At 31.5% G+C, this 13,821-nt stretch overlaps 1 protein-coding gene across 4 annotated transcripts in view; it reads left to right on the forward strand.

The window, feature by feature from the left end:
- Nucleotides 1-13,821, forward strand: part of LOC115239300 (BAI1-associated protein 3) — a 79,434-nt gene that overhangs the window by 34,301 nt on the left and 31,312 nt on the right. For all 4 annotated transcript variants that reach the window (XM_029813760.1, XM_029813758.1, XM_029813761.1 and 1 more), the window contains exons 2-3: nt 1,661-2,297; nt 4,876-5,114. In XM_029813760.1, the coding sequence (XP_029669620.1) occupies nt 2,094-2,297; nt 4,876-5,114 (443 nt within the window). In that variant the 5' untranslated portion in view covers nt 1,661-2,093. The remainder of the gene's footprint in view (nt 1-1,660; nt 2,298-4,875; nt 5,115-13,821) is intronic.

Genomic DNA, 13,821 nt, shown 5'->3' on the forward strand with positions numbered 1-13,821 from the left:
TGAAGTTCCGAAAAACTAGACAAATATGTTTGCGTGGAACCTCGCTCTGCGTGGAAAGTTGCAAACCCATGTGGAACCTCGCTTTGCGTGGAAAAGTGTATGCGTGGAAACAGTGGGTTCCGCCCCCCTGCGGGGGGCTCCACTACTGAAAAACTAGACAAATAGGTTTGCGTGGAACTTCGCTCTGCGTGGAAAGTTGCAAGCCCATGTGGGACCTCGCTTCGCGTGGAAAAGTGTATGCGTGGAAACAGTGGGTTCCGCCCCCCTGCGGGGGGCTCCACTACCGAGAAACTAGACAAATAGGTTTGCGTGGAACTTCGCTCTGCGTGGAAAGTTGCAAACCCATGTGGAACCTCGCTTCGCGTGGAAAAGTGTATGCGTGGAAACAGTGGGTTCCGCCCCCCTGCGGGGGGCTCCACTACCGAAAAACTAGACAAATAGGTTTGCGTGGAACTTCGCTCTGCGTGGAAAGTTGCAAACCCATGTGGAACCTCGCTTCGCGTGGAAAAGTGTATGCGTGGAAACAGTGGGTTCCGCCCCCCTGCGGGGGGCTCCACTACCGAAAAACTAGACAAATAGGTTTGCGTGGAACTTCGCTCTGCGTGGAAAGTTGCAAACCCATGTGGAACCTGGCTTCGCGTGAAAAAGTGTATGCGTGGAAACAGTGGGTTCCGCCCTTCTGCGGGGGGCTCCACTACCGAAAAACTAGACAAATAGGTTTGCGTGGAACTTCGCTCTGCGTGGAAAGTTGCAAACCCATGTGGAACCTGGCTTCGCGTGAAAAAGTGTATGCGTGGAAACAGTGGGTTCCGCCCCCCTGCGGGGGGCTCCACTACCGAAAAACTAGACAAATAGGTTTGCGTGGAACCTCGCTCTACGTGGAAAGTTGTAAACCCATGTGGAATCGTATATGTACTGCAAAGTACATGCTTAGATGGGAGAACAGATATAAGATTTAGATTCCATCGTTTTTGTTGAAAACTATCGTACGGTAAAAATTAATAAGACATAAAATGTTTTTCTTTGTAAGATCTAAAATTGTTATGGGTTTTTCATGATTTTTACTATGAAAATGAGAGATGCACCAATTTTCATTATGATATTCGTAATCAGTGCATCAAAATACGTAAGAATACTGAGTTTCAAAAAAATCAGAGGTGAGCACTTTTCGGAACTTTACCCGCCGTTTTTAGTCTTTAACATCGATTTTCTCGAAAACTTTCAGTTTTACGCAAAAAATGTATAGAACATAAATGATGTATTTTTACAAGAACTACAACTTTTATTTGACACATTTTTTTCTTACATCAATATTTATCGAAATAATATTTAAAAAAGTATATTTTTTCAGTTTTTTTGAGTTTTGACCTTGAAAATGACTTTGTCGCAAATTTTCATTATCATATTCGTAATCAGCGTTCAAAAATACAAAAAATAGTGTAGTTTCAAAAAAATCGGAGGGTTCACCTATTCGGAACTCCACCCTAAATTTCACCATAGATTTTTAATACTAGCAAAATTTAAAAGACATTTGTCATATGGTTGAATATCCAAATGTAGGATGATTCGCAAGATTGTTCATCAAACGTAATCATAGCACATTAATCTTAATACGTATTATATTGTACAAAACTATCATGATTCTTTCGATTTTTCACAGATGATTGCCTCGCGTCAAGGAAGCGAGCGGGAAGATCGAGAGTATGCGATATTTTGAGTATTCGACGAAGTACGATGACTTTTGCAAAGAGCAGAAATTTTTCAGAAGAATCACGCAGAGAGAATCCGAAGAGAAATCGCAAATGGCCGTGGTTGAGAATCGATATTGCAACGCGAGAAAGTATCGTAAAAGTTCTCGTGGTCGGATGGTTTTCGTTGATGACGAGTCAGCCGGCGAGCAGCATCTAATCGACCATTTGCAAGATCGATGCTTGTAGATTTCGAGGCGTTTTGCGATATTTCGGTCCCCAAGAACGAGTTACGAGAGAATTTGAATAGTAGACAACGATGATATTCGCAATTGCCTGAACGACCGGCGTCAGCATTCACGCAGAAAACTACGAGACAAACATCACACGAAGAAAACGACAAAAATGAGTTTCTTCAATTCCCTGCAGGAGATTGTGACGAATAGTGTGGCCAGCTTTAGCCTGAGCCCGAAGAGATTCTCGTTCAGTCGCGAGGACTCGAAAGGCGATTCCAGCGGGACCGGAAGGAGCAGTTCTACCGGAAGCGTCACTTCAACGACCAACACTAGTACCACCGCTGCCCAAGCTACGCCGCATGGTTTTCCCAAGGTACGTGATTAAAATAGACGTACGGCAGCATAAGCGATCAAGCAGAATATCTCGTTAAACAAATTAATCAATTTTTTTTAATCCAAAATGTTATCTTTTTCGTTCATCAAACGTAATCATAGCACTAATTGCACTGCCGACCGATTCGTTGCTCGCGTGTATGTATTTTGCCGTCACCCAGTACCGCATCGGAAATGCAGCTGGTCGCACATTAATTTGCCCAACCCCTCAATCCTTTACTTCCTCCATCCTTCCTCCTCTATCGGTCGACTCTCAATCGCGGGGACCCGACATTTCAAATGAAATTCGGTTAACGTGCAGCTCACGAAATAATGGACAGATGCCCGCTTGACCTGAGAGCTAACCCTAAAGTCGCCCCAAATCTCGTAATTACACCCTACCAAGTCCTCTTTGCGTCGTTTAGTCCCTCGGATCACGACGGATACTTCCGAACAAATCCAGAATCCGCTGTTGTCAAAATACTCGATCTACAACACTTGAGTTGTAGCACATTTCTCATAGTAAAATAGTAATAATTTTGATAAAGTATATTTTGTGATATACTAAGATGTAAATGTAAATTCTTTTTTGATAATAATATTAATAATTCTTATTTTTAATAATCTCGCTATTCAATGCATTTTTATTATTTTTTATTAATCTTATAATTATCTAAATACAGAAATTCGTAAGATTAATTATATAACTTGCATGATTTTAAGATACGTTATTATTATTATTTTCCAGAATCTTCTAAAGTAAATATAAGTTGCTAAATATAGTTGCCAACTGATCACACTTTATATAACTATATGTTTAAGTTTAAAAGCGTAGTTGTCGAGCAGTTTTCGAAAAGTTAGAAGGTTTTGCGTTAGAAAGTTTAGACACTTTTAACAGCGTATTTGCGTAACATTTTAGCAAATAAGTCGGCTATAGCTATAGCTTTCATGGTGTGAGTTTAAATCTGTGTAATTAACTTCTTTTTCTTAACTATTTACATTATATAATATACAGATAATTTCTGTAATCATGTATTAAAATTTACCGCAAAATAATATAATAAAATAAAAAATAATAATTTTATACAATATACTCTTATTTTAAAATAATCCAAAATGTTATCTTTTTCTCGCATTAAAGATTCTAATTTTTAATACAAAACAAAAATAAAATTTTTGCATTATTGTAATAAAACAATATTGTGACAAAATTAATCAATGATTACAGAGTACAAAATCAGACTATAATTTACAGTTATAAATGTATACAATTTTTAGGGAAATAATAACGTACAAATCAGTATAAATTATATATAATTAAATTATTTTTCTTGATCACATTAAACGACTATATTGATAATAAACAAGCATTTTTCTGTGCATATCTATAATCGCATTAAAGAATAGGAGTTTGGTATAATTAGTAGAACGTAATAATTTGTATTCTTTTTTATTGTAAATATATTTTATTTTCTTTCGATAATCAAGACTTTTCATCATGCAATTGAATAATTAAGAGCCAATTTTCTGACTAAATAATGAGATAAATTTTAACACCAAATCTTAAGAGAAAATCTAATTGAGTGAAATCAAAATTAACTCCTTATAAAAACCAAATTGACTAAAAGACGACAGTTTCTCTTGATTAAAGAATTCAAGAAAAACGACATTAAAGAGGACACGTTATGATCCGAGAAAGTGCAACCGTTATTATCCATGTAACAAAAAACTCAATTCATTGATTATCGATGTGCACCTGAAGCAAAGAGCAATTGACTATCTGTTACATCAGTGCTAATTTATGCAGATATAAAAAATTTAATCTTGCGACATTATTTTCCTTTTTAATATATATATATATATATTTTAGGGCAATATTAAATTTTTGTATATCAGAAAAATTCTAAGAACGCATTTTAGTTATCGACTTTATGTATAATGCAATAGAGAGATATTTTATAATAAATATGGCAGATATTATTACGTAAACATATTTGAGCAAGTATTATCAATGATGCATTGTTCTACTAAATGTATAATGACGTATCGCTGCAAACAATCTAATAAATGCATTATTTGTTGAATGAATGAATAAATGAGAATTTATCAACTTTTATGTCAATACATATTTAAAAATGACCTGCCGATACCAATAAAAAAGAACATTTCTAACAATACGATTATTGGTATATTGACATTTAAATTAATGTGTTCGTTAAATGAGCATTACATTAAAAGTGGATAAATGTTTTTTATGTAAAACAGAGTTGTTCTCAGTTTTAATACCCAATTAATTTCTCGTTATATAAATATAATATTTGCTCATTTTTATTACTTTTCTTAAATTTTTAAGTTAATGCTCGATTTTTAATTATAATACTTATGAATTAAATTGAATAACAGAGATTACTATTATTATTATCATCATCATTACTTATGTAAAACATTAGACATTCTTAAAATTAAAAACGCATTGTTGAAGTTAAATAATGCTTAAACGTATCTAATCTCTTAGCACATATCCATCGTTTTTTTATATGGTGTTTTTCTAAACTACCTTGTTCATTTTTTTCTTTTAGGTTGTGCCACCGCCAGGAACCGTCACGTCGCATACGCGCTCTCTCTCGACACGTAGACGCACTCTCGAGTGCACTTCCGCCCCGGGATTGACTGTGCACCCTGCGACAGGAAGTGGCGCCACATCGCCGAGGCGAGTCGGGTCTTTTCGTCGAAGCGGCGGATCCAGCGATCGACCGCCTCTTATGTTCTGTCGTCGTAGACCATCCTGGCCGGAGGTCGACATACAGGCCACTTCCGGGTAAGTTGCCTGAATAACGAGCACGCATTTTGCAGCGCCAAGAGATATATAATTTTGTCACATTTCCGGTCTCTTGTATCAAATACATCGCAAGAAATACGAACTGCTGTATATTCGAAAGCATGAATAGGTGAGAACAATATTCACACAACATAATATGAATCCGTTATTGGCAATAATGAGAACAATGCTTAATTACAACAGTAGTTAATAATGAAACAATGCTAACAAACATAATGTGGTAAATTTACATTGAGAACTCAGACAATATTATACAACATTATACATACATATACAGATACAATATATAGATTTTTTTGAAGAAGAGTAGGTTTAATTTAAGTTATCGGAGTACACATGTAACTGATACGATCTTAATGACGATATGGGATACAACCAATTAATGCAACTGATTAATTTATATTAAATGTTATAAAAAATTTTACAAAGCTAGAAATTTATTTTACAAAGGCATTTCAATTTAAATTTTATGAGAAGTTTGACAGAGATTTACTTTGTGCTTTATTGCGTAAAATGTATTATTCATGAAATTTGGCAACTTGATATACGTCACTCGAATGAACGATCAACAACGATTATACGAATAAAATATTTTTTTATTCATTGCTTTATCATATCTTTTTATTCATTTTTTCATCATATTCTATTTCTTTCTCGCAGAATTCTATATGCAAAGTTTATTATCATGATTGCTTCCAGGCAAGAACAAGGGAATAATAAACATCTTAACTAGTCGTCCTTTGAACTTTATACACAACAAACTCTTCTTTTTTTTACTACGCAACAAAAGCGCGTAAAGTTGACATAGCTCACGCTCTTTCATTGCAAATCTGCGCTGTGTGCGCGTTTATCACGTACCATATTTTCTCAAGATATATCCGCATGCGGCAAAATGCTGCACAAATTGATTTATTTGCACAAAACCTCGCTGAGATGAAAGCTCACGACTATGTAGCATTTAACACGAGAGAACGTGGATCCGTGACACTTTAAAAAAAATTTATTTATTATAAATTTGTTTGTTACAAGTCAAAAAAAATTATTTATCTTTAATTAAATTATTATCTGCGTCAAATATAGTTTTTTGATGAAAAGTTCTAAATTATTTTTTCATGCAAAAACGATGTATCAACAACTGTTGTTCGTGTATATCGTACATATTTAATATTTTGATCTGTGAGAAATATTGAAGTATTTAATATCAAATGTGTGCAAACATATATATATTATACATACATATAAATTAGAAATGTTTTATTACTGTAGCAATAAATATTATTTTAATTTTTTTATTAATATTTGTAAAATATAGTTGCTATAAATATGATTTGTAAAAGTGGCATATTTCTAAATTTGACAAATCATGAGAATGCATATATAAAATGACAAAAAGTGAATCTCGACAAAGAATAAAAAAAAAATTTGATTTATCCGTTTGAGTAAATATTTTTTAGATGATGCGACAACAAAGAAATGACTTTTTATCGTGCGCACTGTAAAAAATTGCAGCGATTTTCAAAGCGGCCGGTGAAAAGAATCTATCATTTGTCCCGAATCCGAGAACCCTTTCGTCAAAGGGAAAAGATATATCGAGGTCTGGCCATTCGGTGACCTCAATTCGCTCGTGAGGTCGGTAGAAGCCGTAATCAAAGGCTGCTACTCTTCCAGCATGACATCCTTTGTACAAGCGTTCTCGAGGCCCGGGATCCCACGAAACTGACTTCAGATCAACAAGAGCTGTTCGCTGTTTACTGAATTTCGGTTTTACGAAATTCCGCTCAATTTGAGCAGGAATATGATATTCTCGTATTGATATGTGTGTGTCACAACGTTTCCTAGATCTTCAGAAACGGAAACCAATAATTTAAATTTAAATTAAACAAAATGAAAATTAATAGTATACTTTGACATAGATCCACTGTATACTAACTATACTAACACAATGACTGCTAACAGTAATTAAACAGTAACAATGTACCAGATTACAATGCTAGTCACTCCCTAGCTTATTCTTAATAAAAGATCGCTCGTCGTCCTAGATAAAATGACATGTCCCCCGGTGAGACAACTTACTTGAGACTGGCAAATGAAGTTAAACACAGCAGGTGTAATTTAATCAATGTTGATGACACTGACGAAGAACCCGCATGAAGGAAGGAAATAGAAAGCGTATTACATTGTAATGAAAGACGACATTTGTACTGCTTCGGTGACATAACATTATTTTGTTTTGTATTTACTCATGAAACTTTCCATCCTTTTTCGAAATACGGAAATACAAGAGACTATGTTTTATGTATAATACAAGATGTCTTACAAATATGCTGTCAGTAGCAGCATATTGCTTCTCACGACACTTGCATTTGATCTCCCTTCAACAAGGATTTAATCTGTGATTTAGCGCTTGGCAACCGACCAATATACTTCGTATCTCATTTTGTATGCAAGAAGTATTTTGTGCTGCATTCATATGCCTCTCTTCATTAATTTTACTTTTTTAAATTGTTGAATTCTAATTTTCCGTTATACTTAACAGTAAGTTTATATCTGACATTTATTGCATGACTTTTAGCTATTACATAACGACGTGAATGCAATCTAAAAGTTGAAGTTTTTTTAAGATGTTACACTGAAAAAATCTTAATAAGTGAAGTGTCAAATAAAAGCATTATATAATAAATCTTTAATGTAAATCTAATACAATTTTAATTTTGTTTTTTATTATAACATTATAATCAATATTGATCAATTATATAATAATTGTATCAATATGTTGAATTAACTGAAGTTTATGTGTCATAGTTAGCTAAAGGTTTTATGTCTGACCGGATAGTTCATATTTATGATTATAAGATATACTTTGCGTTTTTAAATGCTTATGATATTCTAAATTTCCTCATTATATTGTGTAAATTAAAGTTTTATATCTCTATGTGACTAAATTGGTTTCTTGTTAAATATTTAAATCTTTTCTTAGATACTCGAACGTTTATAGTTTCTGCTTTCAGTCGCAAATATCATCAGTAAGTTCTTTTAGCCTGTAAAATCTCTGCAACAGAAATAAATTTATTGGATTATTTGCATACTTTAAAGAGATTTAAAAACAAATGACAAGAAACGATAACAGATGAGTTTAAGCGAATTTAAGTAAAACGTATAAGATTTCACAAACCAGAATATTTTTCTCCAATGATTGTATCATTGTGATACGTTACAACGAAATGTGCGCTCTGAGAAAAATAAATTTGCTTATTATTGCAGAGAACATCGTTCCTTGTGACGTTTGTCTAGCTTTTCCTCAAGAGAGGTCACGGAAAATAAAACTGTTTACTTATTACTTTTTTCATAAAATCTCGATTAATGCAAATTAAACGGAAGTGTTCTAAACTTTAGAAAAAACTCTTTAATTTTAGAACATTTCTTATTAGAAACCATACTTAAAAAATTTGCTTATTTTAGACAAGAATTATCATGCAATTTGATATTTATGCGATGAAATATTGATGTCAAGTTCTTATCTTATCAAAATCTATTATTTACTTTTTCTTGTTGCATAAAAAATATTCTTAAAACTCTAATGAATTTTTATTCTTCTTGTTCAATACAAAAAATAAACTTTAAATAAATTTTAAAAAATATTCTAATTTTTCCGAAATTTAGCTAAACACCTTTTAGATCTATTAAATTTTTTAATAATTTAGGGATTAATTATTTTAAACGAATTATAATATTTCTTTTTTAGCATACGATATAAAAAAGTACTCAAGAAAGATTAGTTACAAAAATCTATTCTGTCAGCAGAATTTAATTAAGTTGTTTCGAAAAAAGCTTTTCATAGAAGAGTCCTTCGATGGCGGTAGGATTTTGAGGGATAAACGAACATTGTAAATTTACACGGGCGTAGCGATGCGTTAATGTTTTTTTTTGCAAATAAAGATGTAAGCCGATAGTTATCTCTTTTCTATCCGCTACTCGATTGTAAACCAGCTTGTAAACTTCTCTACGAGAGATCGAACCTTATCTAATTGTGCTCGAGCATGTGTCTATCGATCCGTTCGAGAACACAGGTGTACATTGATACAACATACCTCTTGTTTAATCAAAACAATTTCTTGTGTTAACTGTTCGATCAGTTTAATATCACAATTGGCGTAACAATACGTATGTCGGTTATTTATCTATACATATTAGTGTTTAAAAATGTTTTTTTAACATTTTACGTTTTTTTAACATGTTTTATAACATTTCACGTTTTAACAGAATTTTTTTATAGAATAGAGAAAAACACGTAAACTTTTTTTACATATATATGTATTAAAATTTATGCAAAATATATCTTCAACATAAAACAAGTATGTTGAGATGTTTATTGACATATATTTCATTTTCATAATAGTAATAGAGATTAAATACTAACACGCGACGGTATTGCGACGGTCATATAAAGTGCTCTTTTGTCGCCAATTAATGGAAAGAGCGTTTATGGGAAATTAACGCTCATTGAAATCAATTTTGGACAATATGTAAATATAATCCAAGTAATTAAATACTGTTAAACATTATAACAATCGAATTGTGAACTCATTATACCGCAAATTATCCATTATATCTTTTGATATCAATATTAACATAATATGACGCATATATCATTACTCTATTAAATTTGTACAATAAGAATTTTATAAAACAGATATTTTTTCTTCTATTGTAAAAAATATTTATTATATATATAATGATATATACCGAAATACAAGCAAACATATTAGGAACATAATAACTTCTGAAATGCGTGCAAATGTAAATGCGCAACAAAAGACCATCTATGGAAGAAATACATTTTCATACTATGTATTCTTCCCTTGTGTATGTTTTGGGACAAAATGTCATATGGTATTTCCCTAACTTTGTTTCACGTCTGTTATTGTTGTCCAGATTTCTTTTGTCTTTTTATATTTTGAAATGCAGAAACTATATTACTGTTGAAAACACATTGTTGAAATTAGCAGCGCAAGTTAATTCGTACTACATGTAATTTTTATAAAATTCATTTTATTCTTTATCACCAATAGCTTTTCTCGTGATTGTACAAACTTTGTTTTAAAACGGCATTTTAATAGTTTAAAGTTTAAAAATATAGTGATCTGCCAAGGCAATATCGACGCTTGTCTAGTTTGCAATTAGGGCCACAACGTGGTGTGAATTTAGACGCGATTTATACCGTCAATTTGCAGTCATTTGTCCATTTAATCTCTCAAGATTGAAGAAAGATTCTTGCAATTAGTTATATTATTATATTTTTATTTCATTTTAGTTGAAATTCATTATCAGTATCTCTCATGATTAATAGAATAAATATTTAATTCCATTTTTATTTGAAAATATATTTTATCATTAATTCTAATTATCTATTTTTTTTTAATAATTTTATATTAAATATAACTAACATACATAAATAAATAAATTTTTTAAAAATAAATTAAAAAGTTTTAAATATCAAAATTATTAATATAAAAAAAGCTTTGAACAAAAGGTGAAAGTGTTTTAAAAAATGCCAACTAATTCAGACACATTATTTTACAACAGTTTTTTTACGAGTTAAAGATTCATGCACATTTCAAATGATTGCACAAGAAAGTTGCATTGCAAGCAATGTTTACTCTGGAAAACTTATAAACTTTGCAGTTAATGAAAATTTACGACAAGCTGAAGAAACGCCTATCGATATACTATGTTGTGGCCATAATCACATTAAGGCTGCTCGTAAATTGCCGAAAGCCTAAAGAAAATGAAGACGGATATGGATAGAACGTGTTCGTATATATTAAAAGTTTTAGCAGTTCTTCTTTCCTTAAGAATATCTACTAGAAGCTCAAAGGATTTCAGAAGATTTCTTGTTATAAAAAAAGGAACAATCAAGAGAATTTAATAAAAAAGAGACATTGTAAAAAAAATCTTGATTTAGTTTGATAGATTTATCAAATATTTGTAACATCTGGAATCTTTTAAATTTTTGAGTATTTAATTTAATTCTTAGGATATTTGTTTCCAATATTTAATTCTCATGTTTTTTAATTTTTATATTTCTAAAGTTTTATTTGTTTTTACGGATATTTAAAGACAGTGTAAAAATTAAATATTTACAAATATTTATTATAGATTATTGCATATCTCGCATTAATTTTTCTGATTTTTTTATCATCAATTTTTGTTATGTTAAAATTTTTAAAATTACTACTATTTTGAATTATTGAATATTAGCAGTAAACACCTTGAGCTTATTACAAGAGAAAGCTACTTCATATGCTAACGTGCGTCAAAGCTCCTAATGGACTCGCCGCCATAATTTCCGATCGATAATAATTTATATGAACGTCGCTCTTTAACTTGCGTCATATAACTACAAGGCAGAGTAAATGGAAAGAGAGAGGCAAAATAGCAGCATGGATGAAATTACAAACGGGATGTAAAAGGACAAGTAACTGGCGGACGATCGTAAAAGTGGAAAACACCCGGAAGTAGTCCATAACAGGTACGAAAATGACCATCGAAAATAGCCGTCGCAACTCCGGAACAGCGAATTAACTTCGTAGCACGGTCATATCACATCATAAAAAAAACTTTCTGAAAAGACTTTTAAAGAGTCACCCCCGTACTTTTACGGTGCATTTATCGTTTATGCGGCGATTTTCCGCGGTGCCTTATGTAGACGGAGAACGCTCGTAAAGCTTGATAAAATTTTAACAAAAAGCGTCTTATACGGAAATCCATTCTGTCCATAAAATGGGACATTACGGTCCTTGAAAACGGGATAAACTCAAACTTTCTCTTCTTAGTTGATATAGATTATCTCAACGTAGTTCTTAGATGCTTATATATTTTTATCGAAATTGAGATGTGGATATAAAAATATAAATTAAACACTATGCGCGCTCTAATACATTTATTTTAGAAAGAACTGTTTTTTGTGAAAATAATGTAATATAATCATTATTCAAAAACTCAATATTATCGATTTAATATTTATCTGTTTTTTTCAAACATTTTTTTAAGCTGGGATTTAATGTGAATATCTGAGCGGCTTAAAAGAGTAAAGGAAATGTTACTTTTTTTTGTATTGTGTATATCTGTAATATGTAAAATTAAAATGTGTCACTAGCGGAGTTATAGCAATTTTAATCTATCTAATTCAAATGCTTTCTGCAACTTGACCAAAGTTCAAGGATCGTTAGATTGTTGTTAAAAGACTCTTCAGGGATAGAGCCGTTGTTGGCGATTAGTGTTGGAAACTGCGTTACTACCAGCGTGCCGATGAAGGGTCCTCGAGATAGTCAAGCAGCATTGCGACGATCCTAAATGCAACATAATTGACAACTGTCACTATTTACGAAATGTTACAACGAATAAAATTTTCCTTAAATATACATATTTATATGGAATGTTTGCATTTGGTGAACAGAACGATATCTTTTGTATTAAAAAGAAAAAAAGCTTTTCTACAATAAAAATGACAAAATGTCAATATGTCAATATTGTTTTAAAATCTTTATATTATTAATGATTAAAAAAAAACTTTTAACAAATTAAATCTTACAAGTGTATGGAAAATTAATATCGCTTTGTTAATTTATAGTAAAGCTCATTTTAATGCTATTATACACTAAGGCATATTTATCATATCCTAAAAGTTAATCGTTAACATTTTCTTTTTTTATTCTTTTTAGATAATAAATATAATTATTTTATAAAAATCTGTAGTACATTTCTTTATAAAACTTAGTAGTTTTAAAGCTATCACGCCGTAATAAAATAATTTGAGTTTGACACGCAATCTGTCGACTTATGCAATGTAAGGTTCGGTAAGAAAATTACAGACTTTCTATACATCAAAGATTATTACGACGGGCATAATGCAAACGTTATTTCACTTTCCAACAACCGCCATAAAATATTTATTACGAATAAAGCTTTTGCTCTGATCTCGCTGGAGCAAATTATGGGGCGAATCGTATCAAGGTTAGCTGATCTCATTTTGAGGCAAGTAAGGATTTTAACTGAGCGAATCAAATTCCTTAAAGAGCCTTTCAGCGGAAATACTAATTTTATTCCGCATTAATTTCCTAACCGGCCAATTAAAATTACGAGATATCAAGACCCATCGCTTTCCATGATTTTTCAATGAAAGGTATCTATTTCAGAGAGATAAAAAAATATTTTGACCACACAAGACAATATTGATTGTGGTTAAATTTAGGATAATTGCAACGAATAAATATTTGTAATAATTTAAATTTTACCAGTTTTTTTTTAATATAAATTTTAGATCTAACTATTGTTAGCACAGAATGCTTTAATATTAATAATTTATTATTATTTTTATTATTATTATTTAATATTTATGAATTTTTACAAATTAATTACAACAATTTTACAACGATTTTATTTTACAACGCACGTTTTATAATATATAATTTGGAAATCGATTTTAATAATACCTCTTTAATAGTCACATTTATATCACTTTATTTATAATCAATTACAAGCGCAGTGCAATTTCTCTCATCCCTTGCTTACATTACTTGCGTTATACAGATTGTGTAAATTTAGCATTTAGAGTGCGATCCTATGCAAAGGACAGCCAACAAGTGTCGCGTTTACTTGTTGGTAGAACATAAAAGCGACCATGTGT

This window comes from Formica exsecta, unplaced genomic scaffold, assembly GCF_003651465.1.
Source record: "Formica exsecta isolate Colony F162 unplaced genomic scaffold, ASM365146v1 scaffold37, whole genome shotgun sequence".
NCBI classification, from domain to species: Eukaryota; Metazoa; Arthropoda; class Insecta; order Hymenoptera; family Formicidae; genus Formica; species Formica exsecta.